The sequence below is a fragment of the Rhea americana genome, unplaced genomic scaffold, assembly GCF_003343005.1.
Source record: "Rhea americana isolate MKP2758 unplaced genomic scaffold, rheAme1 scaffold_23, whole genome shotgun sequence".
NCBI classification, from domain to species: Eukaryota; Metazoa; Chordata; class Aves; order Rheiformes; family Rheidae; genus Rhea; species Rhea americana.
In genome coordinates, this window is record NW_028186346.1 from 6,710,939 (window position 1) to 6,730,555 (window position 19,617).

The 19,617-nt window shown below is 37.0% G+C and overlaps 1 protein-coding gene across 3 annotated transcripts in view; it reads right to left on the bottom strand.

The window, feature by feature from the left end:
* The window catches only part of NALCN (sodium leak channel, non-selective), a 233,946-nt gene that overhangs the window by 146,066 nt on the left and 68,263 nt on the right, over window positions 1-19,617 (bottom strand). For all 3 annotated transcript variants that reach the window (XM_085306004.1, XM_085306003.1, XM_085306005.1), the window contains exons 7-9: window positions 8,435-8,577; window positions 8,200-8,304; window positions 5,353-5,439 (exon numbers count right to left, since the gene is read on the bottom strand). In XM_085306004.1, the coding sequence (XP_085162130.1) occupies window positions 5,353-5,439; window positions 8,200-8,304; window positions 8,435-8,577 (335 nt within the window). The remainder of the gene's footprint in view (window positions 1-5,352; window positions 5,440-8,199; window positions 8,305-8,434; window positions 8,578-19,617) is intronic.

Consider the following 19,617-nt stretch of genomic DNA (forward strand, 5'->3'; position numbering starts at 1 on the left):
CAGTTGCCACTGTCATTGTGGTTAAAATCTATGGAAAAAAGGGAGAGAGCAGAGAGTGGACGATGGTAACAGCTGTGAAATGACATAACATTGTGAAATACAGTGTGTGGTTAATGACTGCTCACTTTCTGAATCCCCATCCAGATTCTAAGAGTTAGTCAGATGACGGAATTTCTACCACTCTCTGTTCACTACATTTTCACCATTTCTTCCCACAGCCCTATGTGTAGGTGAGAAATACTGGAATCCTGCAATAATGAGACTGGAAATCTCTTTATTTCATAATGTCCACAACTTGCTACTCTGCTGTGTGCAACTGAAGGCAGGGAGTGAGCTAGACTTGTGTTACTAGTGCATGTTCGTCTCTTGCTAAAAGGTTTAGCTTCCCCAAAGAGTCTTCTGTTCTCATTTTTATTCGCAACTTTTACCCCGTCAAAACTGAATGGCTTAATTTAATTTTACACTTTGCATACTCTGCTCCTGTACCTCTTAAGTAAAACTAATAAGGTCACTTTTCAGTCCTATTTCAGTTCCAAATACACCACTGAAATATCCAAGCTTCTGTTAACTAATACAACTTTTGGGCTTTCTAAACAAGAACAGAACATAGAAAAATGTACATTTTTTTTAAAAGACAGCCTCTGAAGTTTAGGATTTGGAATTATTTAATCTGTTTCTGATTAGTCATTTGAGTTAAAACCAAATCTCAGCCAACTGCAGGAGAGGATTTTTCTTTCACTGTAAGAGAGGGCTTCAGTTACTTTACAGAAATGTATCTGCCTATATAACAGATCTATTGAAAGCCACTCTACATGAGAAGAGAAAAGTYAGACAGAAGTGCAAATCAGTCTATAAATACACTACCACACTTCTCTGGTTCATCAATATTTATCTTCCAAGGGAAGAGGGAAAAAACTGTTTGTGCTCTCTTTTGCTACTCTAACTCTGAAAATCCCTAAATACAGTTTTGTCTCATTTCTCTTTCTCTCATTTGGTGTATCCATCATGGTACTGCTAAAACAGTCAGTTCCTGCTTCTCTGATTATGTCTCGTCCTCCTCACCTTCCATATGCTTTTTGTCTTTCTGTATTACTTTTCATCTTTTTGTCCTCCCTGTCAAGGTTTTCTAAAATTGTAAATGTAAATACACATTCTGATAATATTCCATAGCATGAAGGACTAACTTTTTGAGGGGAAAAAAGATATGATTAAGATTCTGACATTAATCCTATGTTCAAGAGCACTGTAATCATAATAATGTCACTTGGTTGCTCAAATCATAGCTTTGTGACCTCCTATTAATTCCCTAAACAGAGCACAAATGATTAAAAGTGAGTACAATATTTCTGAAGTACTGAAGACTTTCCATTACTAGCAGAATAGAAATGCATGTAGTTTGTAAGACGATGACCATTTCCGTTCATGCTTATACATTGCACAGATTATTCCCAAGATTTTTCTAAATGCCATTCCATCTCCAGCTGTGAGTTCTATTTCTGCTGGACATATGACCCCAAAATATTAGCACAAACATGAAATTACTGTCTGGCTCATTGGTCTCCACAGGACCACAGTCCTGGACTTTCTCTGCTCATTACAGATCGATGTACTGAGAAGACGGAAGATGTCATTAGTGCCTTGGTGTTAGTAATATCAATCACAGTTTCACGGAAGACACGTTCAAGTTAAAACTTTTCAGTTCACCTTTAAACCAGCATACATATTTTACAAATCTTAGTGGACTGGAAGACAAAAAGAAGGAAGAAGTGATAAAAGCATCAACAACCTCTAAAATTAACAGCAAAGTAATAATAAAAAATACAATGTGCCTTTACCAGGGGATTAAAAGGGTAAATACATCCCTGAAGAGTTTTTTAAAAGGATTTTTTTTTGGAACCTAGTGCTCAGCTTTACTTTATGAACTGAGAGCTTCCTACTGTGCTTGTAGGAGTAAATCATGGTAGGCAGGAAGTTCTAACACACTACAATTCGTTAAAGTAATATCAACAACAGTAAAATAAGGTGGCAATGTGGGCTCCTCAGCATGCATTCATGACAAATGGTTCATGTTAAAATGGAAAACACAGAGATTATTTTTCAGTGACAAAAGAAAATCAATATTTAAAATCAATGCCAGTCATGGGGAACAGTGAGAATAAGTAACAAAAGACCACAAGGCACCTTTGGGAATACTTTCAAGAAAAATGTAATAAATATACAGCCATTATACTGAAATAAAAGCCTCTTTACTCCACACTAGGATAGATTTACAAGTCAAAATCAAAAATCATAGTTACTAACTTTTTATGTTGCCACTTCCAGCCAGTTCTAAAGAGCTAGAGAAAACAGAGTAGGTAAATGTCTGAGTTAAAAGTTCTAAAACAACTGTTAATGCCCACCTTTCCAGTCTATCTCTCATAGTTTAGTCTTATTCTTTTTTACATTTAACCATTACACTACTAGTACAGGAGCCCTTTGCAGATCCCAAATCTATATGCACATGCTGGTTGTTCCATGCCTGCATGTCAGGCTCCCACTGGGAAGGAACACGGGCTCTCAGGCGAGACAAGACAAGATGCTCTGGGAAACACCAAGCCACTGCCAAGCAGTTTAGACATACCTAAGCATGCAACTCACTGACCAGGAGCTCTCTGAAAAATCTCTGTACTCTCCATCTGCAGATCCACGGAAGTGTAAAGATGTGGTTGCCAGCTTATTCGTTTTACTTAATTGCACAGTTTGGTGCAAAAGTGCCATATTTGTGTGAGACAAAGTGAGTTACAAAGGCTCTGCACAGAGTTTATGAGGTATCTCTGTACTATGTCTGTATTATTAGAAGTTGAAGAATAGCATCAGACCCAAGTAATGCTGTGTGTCACTGCAATGGTATACCTAGATTATTAAGACCTGTCAGGCAGAAATACCTGAACCAGTCTGTGGGAGTAAGCATGAATTGTACAAACCCTGACAAATCCAGCTAGTCCATGTGAAGTGTTTTGCAGTATCTATATTAAAGAAATTTTTACGTTACATGCAGCACACAAATTGCTTTATTCTTGCCCTCATCACTCCCAGCATTAGAGAACTGGATGTATCTATTTGCCTATTTCTATACAACATGCCCATTTTACTGGCCCATCTTCTACAGTAAGTTTAAACTCCATAGTTGTTATAACTGGTAGGGAGACATGCCATCATCTTACAGAATGTGAACTAAAGCTAAGATACCTGTTAAGTAGTTCACTCAAAGCTTACAGGAAATTTGTGCTTGGCCAATAAATCAAACCCAAACCTCCAGAGTTCCTTTCCAGTTCCTTAGCTGCTAGGTCATTTCCTCTCCCAATACACCATATAGTTGTTTGAGGAAGTAAATTATAAATACTTGAATCCACTCAATAAGCAGAGTTTCATCAAAGCACAAATCCATGATACTGTTGAAAGAGAACTTTTAATGAGTGTTCTCTTTTTTATTTGCAGTAGTAATACTTAAAGAGCCAAGAGAGGAATTAGTAAAACCAAATTTACTATAAAATTTAATTAAAATGACACAGGGCAATAGGGTCTTCACTACCTTTTTCTGAGAACTCCATTCTTCACAGGATATTGAATGACAGTACACTTACCTAATAAAGGTCAGAAGAATTCTTATTAATTGAACATATCTTAAAGGTAGAATGTATATTTTTCAATCTGATTAACTCTTTTCTAGGTTCAGATCTATGTACCCTTTAAGGAAATCCCCCCAAACTCTAAAAAATAACAACGAAATTCTTCAGTATGGAATTCATGCATAAAAAAATGCTTTCAATATACTGCAAACGTTTTAAAAATATGAACTTTTTTGGAAATCTATTGTCTTTACTTAGAGATTGATCAAAATGAATCAATAATGCATAGTGAGATGAATAAAGGTGCACGCATGTATGAGACTTAGAGATTCTGTTTTCTTTAGGTTGTATGTTAGGTAATACTTCATAAGCGCATAGTATATTTCAGGCACTATTCTACTAAAAGACATTGTTTTCCTTTGGCTGTCACTGACCTCCAGCAAGGCCATAGATTAATGGAGGCTCTGCAGATGTTCCATAAAAGGATGGATGAGAAGAAAACTGCCAGTTGAGTTGCAAGAATAAAAAGTTACAGCACCCAATGATGCATGAGGTTTATGTTCCCTGGAACACAATTTACTGTGTGTTCTCATGATTCCTGAAATGGGAGAAAATGCAATACTACAGACAAAGGCAGAACAAGTTAAGTCAGATGTTATCTTAACTTTCATCTGGAGGAGCCTTCTCTGTGAATTCAACTATAGTCTATCCACATGTCAGAGACTGTTACCTGAGATTATCATAAATGATATTCCAGTTGCTCTCAAAATTAATAACTTAGTTTGGGAAGAGAAGTTATCTATTAAAGCATATGCTATAATTAAATAAATGCCAATAGTCTGACAAAGCAGAGAGACCTGAGAATGAACAGTTTGTTCAAGAGGGGTTGAAAGGTGCTTGCCAGCTTAGCATTCAGCTAAGCTCATGCTGCCAACATGTTTGTGTATTTTAGCTTATATATTAAACCGACATTACCAAAATGACTAGCAAACATCATGCTATCAGATTGCTATAATAGCTTTCTTTTGTTGTTCTGAAGCAAGGCTGTTTCACTCAGAAGTATTCTTTAATATACAAATAAAAATTTGAGATGCTATACAAAGTGCTGTAATAAAAAGGGATTTCTAAAAGCATTACCTATCTTAGTCCGGGTTTATTTAAACAAGGAGGTAGAGCTGATATCAAATCCCACTGATATTAAAATGAGAATACTAAGTCTGGAAGTTTCAAACACTGTATAGCTTAGTAGCTACATGTGTATTCTCTATTTCTCAGTGACTCCATTTTCAATATAGGAATGAGGTACTTACGTGTTTATTATGTCTAGTCATGCTTCTTGGTGTGTATTATTGTATTTTGCAGTTAATAAACAAGCCTGTTGGTTGTGAATAACTTAGGAGTGAAGCTGCTTTGTACATAAAGTCTGGTAGATAAAGCAAGATCATTTATGTTATTTTATACAATAAAAATATTCTAAAATCTTTATCTTATGAGCACATATGACATAGCTTTTGTAACAAATTATATATTCATTTTATATTTTTCTAACCTTCTGATTTTAGGTGTAGTACATCTTTATTGATTTGTGTTTTCTAAGAACCAGCCTACACTGAAGAAAGCAATGGATTTAAGGCAATTTATGACTAAAACTACTGCGGGTGCTATTTCTCACCACAGTCTCCTTATGCCAACATTTCAGTGGCACTGGTTACACAGTCTGATTTAGTAAGAAGTGATGCTGTACCTGTAGACATGCAGGAGCTCTGCCCTGGGGTTTATTCACATCAACAGCCACAAGCTGCCAGCCTCCAGCTGCGTCTTCATGAAACATCTTTAAAGAGAAAATAGTTGCCAGAAATGTTTTACATCTCAGTAAATACAAGTGAAGTCCTTAATATTCCCCTTAAGGACCTGTCTACATTTTGATGATTGTTAGTATAAGATCAGAGGGGAATGTTTCCTATTGCTACAGAAAAAAGCATCATGCTCCTATTCCAATATTAATAGTTTCTGAATTTTACTCAGAGAACAGGAAATGTAATGTGAATCTATTAGTCCTTACATACAAACCAGTTCAATTAATCTCTGATCAGTATCATTATATGAAGTACTCTTTCAGAATAAATTTCTTACTTAATAAGCTTATCCTGAAGAAACACAAAGACTTTGTGACAAAAAAATAAATTTCATGGTGTATTTGCAAACAATTACAACAGATAATCCTCATATTTTTTACTGGAAAAATTATTTTACTTCCAAGGATCAGATATTTCTTGTGTTGCACAGATGTAAATCAAGATTAAATCTGCAGCCATTTTGCACTGTTACCAAAACCTTATAACTGTTGTAAATAAGTGAATGAAAACCTGTCTCTAGTCATGTCAATGAAAACTGCTCTCTTGACTATAGTGACACTCACATTTTACCCACAACCTCTCGAACTGTAAGTATTATATTTTTTTCAGAAATCAGGACATAAAAAGACACAGACTGCTGTGCTTAAGGACAATCAGAAACTGTGTCTGGAAGTGATTAACACTGTCCTGTAAAGTGTCCTTGAAAGAACATGAACTGCTCTAGCATTTTTAATCATCACCTGAGAGTCTGCATATACCATATATTAAAGTGTGGTGAAGTTCCCACCTCTTTCCTACCTTTTTCTTGACACTTGGCATCAAGGAAGTCACCTCTGAACATAACTATTTCAGCAAGGTTGAAACTTAAAGGCCTTCCTGAGAAAAGTGCTCACTAGATTGGGGACAAGGCCACGCCAATGTGGTTTTAACGGTGCTGGGCTCTTAAGTAATATTTCTCCACTAGGAAGAGCTGACAACTCAGATCAGCACGAAGTTACTCATCCTTATGTTTTAACGGGCAATGTTAAAGTGCCTTACAAGAATCTACTTTCATTCTTCTGCACAGACCCCTCTTTAGCTTCAACCCTCCCCAATTTTTTTTTCTTTTCTATAGGTCTAAGTTTCTGGAGTAGTTAGAGATTTATGAAGCGGGCAAATGAAGCAAGATAGTGCTGCTTTTTGACAAGGTTATTTCATGCACAAAACATGTGCATGAACTTCTATTTAGAGCTTTGAACAAGAAAAGCTGCTAGAATTTTTCTGCCCATCTTAGTAGAGAAAAATGTATGTTTTGCATTCTGTTAAACCAAACTTCCTTTATGGTCATTATGTCAGTGACTCAGGGAACAAAGTAACCATTTACTTGTCTACAGCCTACATACCATTTTTATTCTGCATGGTGCTATTTATATTCAAAATGTTCATATTCTTTGACATGATAACATTATTTTTTGAGTTTCTATTATCCTTGGCATTCCTTAATCTTGGCTGCTTCTTGAGTTTCCTTACATCGACCTCTCTGTTCCAGACCCTAGCTCAGAGTGTGCAGATTAAGCCTATATAGCACAGAGATTTATCACATCAGGGATGATACAAACATTACGGTCCCTAGGCTAAGTATGTGTCATGTAGAAAAGACCCCTTCTGGTAGAGAACAGCTTTTAATTTGAAATTATATCACCAATTCTGCTTTGACAAAGCCACACATAGAGTGGAAATTATTGCCAAAACACTGTGTTAGGCCAAAAAATGTAGCAGCAGGCAGAAAAGGACTGGATTTACATGTGGATTACAAGAATATCCAAAGATACACCAGAAAATTTTTAATAAATAATTTTGAAGACACTTAAATCCTTTGGCTTAAGAAAGTAAATAATCTTTAGCTATGGAAGTTAGTAAAATTTTTCCCCATAGGCAAGACTTCTCGTATCTGTCTTCCTAAGGGCTTTTTGTAGGCAGTTGGTACTGGTCCCTCTCACAGATGGAAAGTATACCAGCACAGGAAAAGCCTAGCCGTTTACACATTTAGGAGATCTAATATATTTGTTACAATAATGAGGGGGCAGTTTAAATCTCAACCAATTAGCCATTGTTTTTCACACTGAGTCTTTTCTACCCCAAACCCAAACAGTGCCCTTCTAACATAGTTTCTTCCTAGCCATTATCTCAAATCCAGGGTCTCACTTTCTGTGGCTACCTCATAGATCTCTCATTGCCTGAGCACTTCATTCCTCCCTGATCTCAGTATTCCCTTTTCAATTCCAGGATCACCTTCCACACACACTTCAGCTACCCACTGACCTGTATTCTTCCACTTACAGCCTGCAATTTCAGCTCTTCTGCCTTAGCACAGAAAGTGATATTCAACTGCAACTATAATTCCAAACCCATCGAATGACACAAGAAAAGGAATTATGGAAAGAGAAGGGAAGGGAAGGGAGAAAAAGGAAGGGAACCATAACATACTCAACAATCTAGAGAACCATATTACAGTCTCTTCTACTATTCTTTTTTAAGAAAACCTATTGGACAATGCACTCTAGAATTTACTTTAATATGACAATACACATAACAACCTTAAAATACATGGGGTAACACGCAGTCAAACAAAACAGAACCTACTGAGATGAAACAAGAATTAAATGGGATTTATGTCTTTTTATTCATTCATAAACTACAAACAATTAAGTTCCCAGAGGATCTCAGTATTTGGGTGCTTTAATATGAACATTCACCTGGGTGGTGGCAGTTGAAGTAGTACTGCTCCTGGATCCCCACATCTGCTGGAACTGCACTCTAATTTCTGCAAATGTTTCAATGATGACTGCAATAAAAAAATTCTACAAAAAAAAAAAAAAAAAAAAAAAAACATGAAAAAATGGCTGACACAAAGCTCAGCAAGTACAAATGAAATTCATTCTAATATGATTTACATTTAAGACAGGTTTGAAAGAATAAATTACTCAGTACCTTAACAAGCCAGGCCAGAAAGAAAATTAAGGTGATGAAATAGAAATATGAACGCCATCGGGGAAAACTGTCAATTGCTCGATACATAAGGAACACCCAGCCTTCTTGAGAAGCAGCTTCATAAACAGTAAATATGCTTGTACCTGTTAAAGGAAAAATTAAAATATTTGGTGTTAAGCCTCCTCAAATTTTTTCAAGATCAGCAAACAGTCATCTTTTATCTATTTTATTTTTCTTTTCCTTAGAGGTTATCAGATTTCCTCTCTTCAAACAGCAGCTTTTCAGGTGCACTTCCTTGTTTGTTCTTTTTGCAATTGAATCTGAATTGTTTTTACATTAGACTGGGCTCCATTCTCTCCCTGGATACACATGCATAATCCCTTAGATGGGTTCAGTGGGAAGTATGCAAATGTCTCCAAAGGCAGAATTTGTCCCATCGTGTGACTTCAGCAGCATCTGTGAGAAAAGACAGATTTAATTAAAACCATCAGGATCAACATTCAATAGGTGAAAGGAATCACTGTTAATATAAGCAAGGCTGAGTAAGCAGCAACACACTGAGAAGGTGCACAACACTAGCAAGCACAATTAAGTGTCTACAACAAGCAACTGAACAGTGTTGAAGTTCAGGTATGCATGGGGTACAGAATAACCTGTGTTAATGTAAGTGTATCGCCTTAAAAAATGTTAAAGCAATTCTGAGTTGAAGCTATCAAATCATTCTGGGAAGGGAGAAGAGTAGATGATATAGAAAAGCTATGAGGAGTTTACATGTGCAAAAGCCACCTTTGAATAAAAACTATTAAGGTATTGTTTATTAAAACAGTATTATTAAATACGGTTTATTAAAAGTTGAACTCATTCTAATGTCTGCAGGCAATTTTTGCAAACTGTCCCTTGTGCCTTTCATCTGAAAACCAAATATTGAAATTTGGAAAGACTCTTCAAGCTTATTCTCATCTGCAGCATACTGGCAGTCTTTCTGATACCACTTCTGTGGAAAAGGGATTTAATAGATGAGAATGCAAGAGGAAGGCCATTTTAAAGCTAGATAGTAACATCCACATTGTGAATGAGATCCTAGATAAGGTCTCCTAGCAATTATTAAGCTAGGAGAAACAGTGGATGGAGGAGGAGAGGGACTTAAAGGCAATTCTGCACCTCCCATGTCCTCAATTGGTACTGGGGCTAATGAAACATTACTAGGAATGTACAGCTAAGAGAGGTGAGAGAATGTATAATGTACTTCTTCAGGATCCAATAGCCAGCAATAGGTTGTTCTAGACAACTGATGGATAATATGCTCCAACCAGCTCCTCTTTCCTCCTTATTTCTGCAATAAAGGGTAAAAGTAGCTAGGAGTCATATGTTCTTCTTGTTTGGAAGTAAGTTCTCAGACTGTTACAGTTGTAAGGTTTCTGCAGCTACTCTGCAAAGTCCAGAGTAGACTTGAGAGCAGCTTTAAGCAGCACAGTGATGCACATTTTTCAGTTCTGTTGCTAGCTCTAAATCGGCTGTTAGCCTACCTCAAAAAAGGAAAATATGGGCTACAGTTATCTGCAGAGAACACTAAAATGCTTGAGACAGCCCGTGTCTCAACTCACGGAAACAATATAAAGAGGAGCTTAGGTTCTCCACTCAGAGGGAGCCCTAGTGCTCAAGCTGAAATGGCCATTTACTACAAGCACAGGTGCTTAAAATGAGAATGGTGAATCTTATCTTCAACAGGCTCAACCTTGCTCTTAGCTGACAGTACTGACACAGTGATGTATGAGAGGAACACAAAACAGCTGTGGAGAAGGGGAGGAGGCTCGAAGGAGCAGGAAGAAACCTGCTGTCCTATATGTCACTGTTCTGGAGGCAGAGCTCAGATAACAACAGACTCCAAACCACTACTTTGAGCCCTTTATTCTATAGACGTGGATGCTTGATTCACAAAAATAAAGTATCTACTGTTTATTTTTTATGTTTTGGGGAGATCTGAATTTGTTTATAGCTAATAACATGATCCCCATTTAAGCTGACAGAGATTTTTACAAAAGGACTAAATATAACCACTTGAGATTTTGTTTGCATCCCAATCTGTTGTTAGCCATAAAAGAGAAAAAAAGGATATGTCTCAAATTCTCAAATACAGACAATAAAAAAAAGAAATGCCACATATTCCTTGCTTTTTCCCTACTTTCACCACGTAGAAAGGAACAAACTAACAAGCCTATTATAAAGAGTACATAGGATAAAAAATAGGAAAATTTAAATATATAAATTAAAAAGTAGTGAATTTTACTGTTTTTGTCTTCAGTAATAATAGTCTGGTAGGGAAAAGAACACTTGATGGGAATAAATTTTCTTATCTATTAATTTTTCCCTCTGTGAAGTCAGTAAATAATGAGCGTTGTTCTAGTGAGAATAGAGGTACTTATAAACCTGCAGTGATTGAGAAAGGCTTACTCTTGCTAATACCCTCCAAACTGAATGTCTCCAAGGATCCATGTTAAACTTGCCAAAACGTGAGCCACATTCTCATGTGAATTACAATCAAAAAGAGTTTGGTCTTCTGTCTTTCTAAATATAAAAAAATATAAAAATAAGACGGTTTCAACAATTATTTTATGTAATTAATTTCCTTCCTCTGTCTAGGAAATAAGTACATAATAATAAATAAAAGATAAGCAAATAAATAATGTGCCTAGTGTTAAAAGAGGATCACAGCTGAACCAAATGGATTGGACTAAATACCTGACTTGCATCCAAGCAGACCTTGCCAATGGATGTCTGACCATACAGCACACTTTCTTCCTGTGTAAGGAAGGATAGGGAAAAATGGAAAAATCTAACTTCTCTTCTATGAGAGCTCTTTGTTGAATAATGCATGGGAGAACTCTAGGACGGACTAGTACAGAAAAGAGAATGTTGCATACCTCCACAAGTTGAAAAAAGCAACTAAATCAAAGCAAAAGAAAGTCTAGACTGCTTAAAAGGAAAAGTCTAAGTAATGTATTAATCAACTTGAAGGAAAACAATCAGAAATTGAAATTTCTAATTCTCAATTACCTTTATTAGCACAATTAGAGACAACATAGCAATGATCCTCTAACTATATTTGATACATTATGTGAGCAGGCATATCCACCCTTTCTTTCCTTGCCAGTTAGACCAAATTTCTTTCACCCAAGCCTCTCATACACGATCAGTTCCACCAATCTACAGGGTCCCACCATACTCATGTTAAGTATCAGTCACAATCTCTTTTATCTATTCTTATTTCCTGATTAGACTTCCCTTCACCTTCCTATTTTCTTCCCTTTCCACTTCCCCTTCTCCTTTCTCTTTACTTGCCCTTCCCGTCTCCTCTCCTTTCCCTCCTCTTTTAAATTCTATCCTCTCCCCCTCCCATCACACCATTTACTCTTACTCTTTATCACACACACTTCCATTACTGTTACAAATATTAGCCCTCAACATTTAAGCCAGGTTAATTCGTTCTCTTCTGCACTGCCTGGAAAACAGCATGGTAGCACAGTGGAGGAGAAAGGAAGAATGAAGGGGATGAGAAAACAGAAACGGAGCAGGTCAAAGCATTTTTAAGTTGAATAAAATGTCATCCAAATAGATATCTTCCAAAGCCGCAATGCTCTTCAGAGGCGTATCTGATTCTATATAGGATCTTTAAAAATAGGAAGCTCTTTCAGGAATACGAGATTTTGATCTCATTTGATATGGTAATGGCATGGCATGGGACCATAAAAGTCTCAGTCTCTGTCTAATTTGAAGAGTTCTGAGATAAAATCTGCTTCAAATTCAGGTACACAGGTACACATGGGATATGAACTGCAGCTCCCCACAGAATAACCCAGGTCTGCAATCTAATGTCCTATACTGAAACAACCAGATCTTGATTCAAGAGTGGACTTTTTAGCACTATTCTATTTATGCACATCTTAAATGTTTTGATTTTACTCCAAGAAATAAGGAATTTAAACTGTGAAAATTAAACCGTGAAATTTCACAAATTGCTGTGAAATTGTGGAATTGTCCTACAATCACCTTTTAACTCTGCTACTTCACTACCGCTTCCTTTCATGAAAAATTGTGGATAAAAGAAATGGAGAGAGTTTGAGAAGCACTGCCATTAGCAAAACATAAAAAGCTGCTAAAAATATAACTATTTGTTTCTATTCACAGAGAAAACAGTGGTTCTAATCAGAAACTCCTGAGAGTCCAGGATTTTCCAGAAAATCATACCAGGCTGTGAAGAGTTCTGTGCTGTTATTCTCCCTCTAAATTTCCAGCACCAACACACTGCTGCCTGCTAACACAAGTAGGATGAACTAGAGGTGTTTTTGCCTTAGAGAGCCCCTTCCACAGATAAATCTTCATTGATAAGAGGAGGCAGTGACGAATRGAATATTTTCTGTATTCACTGACCAGTTTGATCTGTACGTGTTGAAGGGCTAATACGATCATGCTGGGTAGGCAAAAATGTTAATCCTTCCTATTAATTCCTCCAGTTAACAAATTCCTTCCTATTTACTGCTTATGACTCTCAGGACCAATGGATAGAATTAAAAAAAGGGAAAGAAAAAGCACTGAAGCAGATAGCAAAACCCTTTCCATTTCTAAAAAAAAAAAAAAAAGCGATATCTTATCACTTTTGAAATATTCATCAGTGATTACTTCATGGGTATTTTGCATTTCAAAAATTCATAAACTGATGGTTCAATCATCTAATATTATACTGTTGCTGAACTGATTAAATTACTGAACAAAACAATATTGTTAAGGACAGGCCGAGATTGAGAAAAAAAAAGGGAATCTATTAAAAGTTGCTGGCAAGGAAACTGCAATTAGTCATTATCAATGGGGAAGGCACAGTGAAGATTAGTAAAACAGAGGGGATGTCATGCAAAGTATTTATAAAACATACACTGGGCCATCTGCTGCAGTAAGGCAATACAGCGAGCAGATCAAAATGCACAAATAACCCAATTAAAATAATCTGTTCATCTATCATATCAATGTAAAAATATACCTTATGTATAATTGGTACAGGTGTTTTTAGGGCTATTTTAAGGCAATCACCACCAAGATTATACATTCCTCCTTAACATACGTGACTAGAAAGTAACATAGCATTCATTACTGATGCCAGCAACTACGCTGTTAACAATGTCTGTAAAAGCTGTTTCAACTGGATACAGAATAAAGGGATGACAGTAAGGGATCCAAAGCCATGAAATATTTTGCTTTCAAAATGAAGAGCTATTCTTATTTAACATCTGCCTGTGTTTGCTTTTGCTCTTCTAAAAGTAACCTTTATTTAAAGACAATGAGCAACTGATTCTATTTGTTATGATTATTTAATATTTGACTATATCTTTCTTAGGTAAATGTATAAATTATTCAAAGGACTCTCCTTTCACAGCATCATGCCCCATTTTTGTCATCATGGTCAAAGCCATATGGAGGGAGAAGGAGTATCAGAATTTTAGGTGACGGTAGGACACACCACAAAAATCTGGCAAGGTGATGCTGCCATATACAGTATCTAACCTACGCCCCGCAGATCAAAAGGCAAAATCCTCTTCTTCCACAGGGGTCAGCATTCTGTCTGTCAGTGACCTGGCGCCTTTGCCGATTTGTTCAGAGGGTTTATACCCTAACCAGGCAGTGCTAAATATTCCCTGGTTAGGGAACGTGAGAGCATCAGACCTCCTGCAGTTTGTGCTAARTCGCGCAGCGACAGAGGAGGGGGGAACCAGGCCCTGAAGAACCGCAGAGCCTGGTCATTCCAGCGTACAACGGGCCTCTTTACTGCTGGAATGAGATTACTCATCAGTCTGGGCATGCTGTCYGGGGCAAATTCAGGACTGGGATTTAAATTTCTGTACCTGGAATATTGTCAAATCTTAGGAAACAAAAAATAACAAGAAAAATATTTAGGGGAATTTTCCCATTGTGGGCTTTGGTAGATGGTTAAAGGTCTGTTTCAGGAAAGATTATAAAGTCCATTTGGAGGAACTTACTGATGATAAGAGAGGTAAAATAAAAGAATAGCACACAAAAGGGCTATCGGGGGAAAACTGTAATGCCACTGAAAATGCTCATTGAGATATATGGACACTCATTACTGAAGTGTAAAGAGGGCATACACCTTTTGCAATTTATGTGCTTCTTTCAAATGTACCAAATGGGAGCACCAGACTCAAGGGGCATGGAAGTTTTCCTTTATCAGCTAAACTAATTTTAATAAAAACAAATTCCACTGATTTACATGCATAACCAGGGAGCAAGGTCACCTTACTTTTGCCCACAATAAAGATTAATATAGCCGGGGGGCGCGGGGGGGCGGGAAACAGAGCACATCAGAAGTGATGATTTTCCATAGGAGAGTCAGGAAGTCCTACTGAAAAACTTGAGTACTACCTAATTTCCTTGAGTACTTTTAAGTACTCAAGGAATATAAAAGGTTATTAGTTAAAACAAGGAGTCCTAGCTGTCAGAAGAAGACAGTAGTCTCATTACACAAGGAAGCTGTTTTGTGTTGTTATTTGTATTTTATAACAATACAAGATTTTCTGTTTGTTTCCGTGCCTCCGTGACACCACCACGCTTCGCGACACCAGAGCCGGCTAGCTGCGGCTTGCTCTATGAATGGGCATCATGAAAAAGGGAGCGTGCTAATGCTGCCATTTTATAACTGCACAATTAAAGGTGCGGAGCCAAAAGCTGCCACAGCAAATGTACCAAATCTGAAAACAGGACCCCCTCCTCCCAGCTTCATGTTCTAGCTGCAAGATTCACAACCCCATATTTGTATGGGTACAGAATTCACAGTGCAGAGAGAGGTGTTGTCTTTCACTAATATCCTTCATTAYGTTATATGATTCATGGCCACTACCAGAAAAAGTGAGGAACAAAATCCCAAGAACTAAGGGAAAAATTTGTTTGTAGCTAATTTATTTGAGCAGGAATGCCGTTAACTCCAGGATTTTATGTACAYTTATTCTATCTACATTTACTACCTTGGTTTACCATACCAGGGTTTTGTCGGATATCTTGTGGCTGCTGTGAAGCCACTGAGAAAGAAAATTCACAGGTGGCCCAGAACCCACGATAGCTATGCAAAACTCCATAAGACCACTCGTAGTGGTATGTGTAGTTTCTAGAGGAGTGAGTTCCTCAATAACCTTCCTYGCCTTTGCATTCTTCTTCAAAAGTGACAAGCCCAAATTTCTTGGGTATATTCATGCTTGAAATGACGCAGTTGGCTCATTAGGACCATATTCTGGCATCACGTCTCCTTACTTGTCCCTTCCAGGACTGTGACTCTGACAACACATTCACTGAGCTACTGGAGTATTCTATTATGTTGTACGGTAAGGAAAAACAAAATAAACAAAATAAACCCTCAAAACTAGACTTCAGGCCAGTTCAGTTTTGGAAAATTAAGATAAAAGCTTGAATTTGTCATTTTTTTTCTTTTTAATCAAGAGTTAATCAGACAAATAAAAATGCACAAGTTGTTAATAAAAGTTTAAACTATTACATACCATCTCCCATAAAATACCTAGTTAGTAAACGCTTAGCTTCTTAACAGTAGCCACTAGATGGCGATCATGTACCTTGAGCACATCTGGAACATCAGGCAGCCTATAAGCTACCAGCAAAGACAGTGCAGGTTGAGAGTTGCTAGCTAAGGGACTGATTATTTCATTTCCCAGGAAAGACTAACCATCCTTCTGATGTTGTCTAACTTAACGCTATTTGTCGCACTGAACACCGAATGGTATCCTTCCTTAAGAGGCTTTGTGAATGTTATTTCCATAAAAAAAACTACTCCTCTCTTACTCATAGAAATGTTTTAAGCTGTGSAGCACTCCTGTTCCTGCTCACTTTCACTGATAAAATAAATCACGAAGCTGAATGTTCCAGCAAGCCATGGATATTTCCACTGCCCAGTCAGCTTTTAATTTATGCCCTATCTTTCAGTATTAACRTAGCTGTAAAACATTACGTACATTCAAGACTTTCCGGTTATCTTACACTACTGCTTTGGTGAAAATAGAAAGTGAATAAAAATTGTCCAGGAATACAATGGAAAAGTTGCGCTTTGGAAAGCAGCTTCTAGGTATCACTGAAACTGATAAAAAGAGCAAATCCTGAAAGGCTGAATGAGGTTTTTTTTTGCTTGCCTCTAGGTCAGTGATCCGTCCTGTTTTATTCTCCTGAACCAACTCTTATCAGGTAATTTGACTGCCAGTAGAAATGAGAAGGAAAAGAAGAAAAGGACACACGCTGATGCTCTGCTCCTTCTCTGAAACACCAAATGCCACTATAATTTACCTGTGACTAGCTGTGGAAGAAAGGGCAAAATGGAAACTGTGCAGTGCACTGATTTGCCACAGTGGAGACACCAGACTCCCATTTCAAACAGTATTTTAAGCCATGAAAGTGTAGTGACTTCAAATATACAATAGTGATGTGTTACTGATTCTTCATTTTGAAAATCGTTCTGAGAGGATGAAGTTTTTGCATCACAGAAAAGATGATACACAGAGAAACAGTAAGGAGATAAAGAAAGGCTGCAAATTAAGTGCTGAGGGTCAATGCAATTTATGCTACAGAGCTAGTGATGGAAGGGCAGAAAGACAGATGACTTCCAGTAAAGGGTGTGATGAACTTAGACAATTATACGATTTGCAAATATGTTAGAAATGTATATACTATTTACAAGTGTTAGCTTACTAATACAAATGTAGCAATTTTAGCATATGTCTATACAGGGAAATAGGAGTTATACCATAAGAATCTTACATATGATAGTACTTGGTGCTCCTTGATTTAATGTTTTATGCTTTAAAAAGAGAGAAATCTGTTCTACATTTATAAACAAATCTCTGCTGTGAACTGTGACATACAATCTTCAGAATGACTTTGGGCGCGAGCATTTATGGCTATTTAGACAGATGAGCATTTATGTTTGTCTTCCATCAATATTTTTGTAATTATAATGCTCCTCATCTGTATATTCACAATAAACTACCAAACATGGATTGAAGCTGTTTTTTATTTGCATAAATATCGATTGCTTTTACCTTTTTGCATTCACACAGCTGTAGTGCTAATAAACAGTCTCTTACAATCATTGCGCTGTGTGTGTATTCATGCGTGTGTGTGTGCAGCAACTTTGAAAGATTTTCTGGCAATTGAGGGGAATCAAGGAAATGCTGAACAGTGGATTGTTCACACTCACACACCACTATCTGGAAGCTTTGCAGTACAGTCACAACTCCCACCTGTCTTTCCCTCTTGAGAGTCATTTTAAGGATGTAACTTTGATCACTAGCCTCCTAACCTCAACAGATGTGCCAGAACGTCAGGCTGGAGCCTGGAGGTAGGCTACTGCCATGACTGCACTCCCAGGGCTTGGTTCAGTCATCCACAGACAGATGTCCAACGCTTGCTGAGATCCAAAGCATATCCCACCTGGCCTGCAGGCACAGACCTCTTTCAGATTTATGAAATGAAGGTAAGTAGTCTAGACAGAAGCACAGTGAAACTATCTCAAGTACAAAAAACATCCTCCAGAAATATTAATATGGAATTGTTGGAAGATGGATAGATAAAACTTTATGTCCTATTCTGATGCGGGCCCACGGAGTATCACGGAGCAGCCACGGTCAGCAGCAAAGCCACAGACCCTTCAAGCCACATGTTTCAGCTAGAAGTTTGTACTGGTTTCATGCAGCTGAGTTCAAGGAGAATTAAAACTGAATATGGCTTTTGCTTATCAGTAAAATTTCTGTATTCAGCAAGAATACAGAAATCACTTGGCCATGATTTTAAAAGTGACAACACTGTGAAGATGGGCCTGTTACTGTATCATTCCTTCTAGTGAAATGTCTCTGATCTAAAATACAGCCATAGTAAATGACTGTTACAGTGAATGTTATGACAAAATACCATAACATAAAACCTGTTGAACAGAAGAAGCACTAAAATTTCTATTAACTTGTTCCTTTGAAAATGATTTATCTATTTTAAAAGACTATCTTTTTCTTCTCTTAAAATACATTACATGTGCAAATGCCGTTTAAACCATGCAGGAAAAATAACAGTCTAGAAACCAAACACTCAGAAATTCACAATTTGTACGTTTAAAATTTAATGAATACCTAAAAGATTATCATATTAAGCAGGCAAATTTAAGGCATGCTTATTGTAGAGACATTATGTATTTGAAGAGACATTATGTATTTGGATTGTCATTCAGCCATATGTTAAATATTGGGAATGCCTCTTAAAATTAGCATAGTGATAGATTCTTGTGTCAGAGAGAAAACTAAGTATGTAAATCTTTCTTGACAAAAGGCATGTAAATTCAGTATTGCTTTTCGTATACTGTCAGTCAAAACCATTCACCTGTTGCATCTGTTTTTTTCAAAAGTCACAGACAGCACAATCGTACTCATTTCAAGAGCAGTCATGAGACAGCAAAGATAGCATGTGTCATGGTGTCAACTAATTTGCTTCATTAATAAAAAATGTATCTTTGAAACAATAATGAAGTTATACATTAGAGTATGGAAAAATGAACCATAGAATACATTCACACAGTAACATTTCCATATCTAGAGTGACCAGGATGATGCTTTATTCAAAAGCAGAGTTAAATAAGAAGTTTGGCTGTAAAGTTGACCATGAGAGATCATTTCATTGTGTCTTCACTCTGGTCAGATAGCAGCAACTATCTCAAAAGCAGGAAAATGGGTGGAGGCAGAAAAAAAATGCACTAAAAGAAGCTAATGGGAACATGCAGAAGTGATACGGCTGAACAGAAAAATAATTTGTGAAGTTAGAGACGCAGGGAGCCTCTAAAACTGTGGATATGTTTGGGAAACAGGGATTAGGAGAGGCCACCTGATCTAATTGTAGGATTTCCAGCGTAATATTTATATTAGCAAGAACTGAACTGTCAGAGAAGTTCAAGACAAAAAGACTTCTAGGAAAAAGCAGGTTGATACTGTTGTAGATAACTATATTTTTGGTGACAATAAAGAAAAATGATCATGTCCACAGTGCTAAGAAAGTTTTTGCAAGTGATTTTTAAACTGATTGCAGCATATTTTATTTGATCTCCACAACATTTCCTTATTTCCAGTTGCACTGCAACCCCTTCA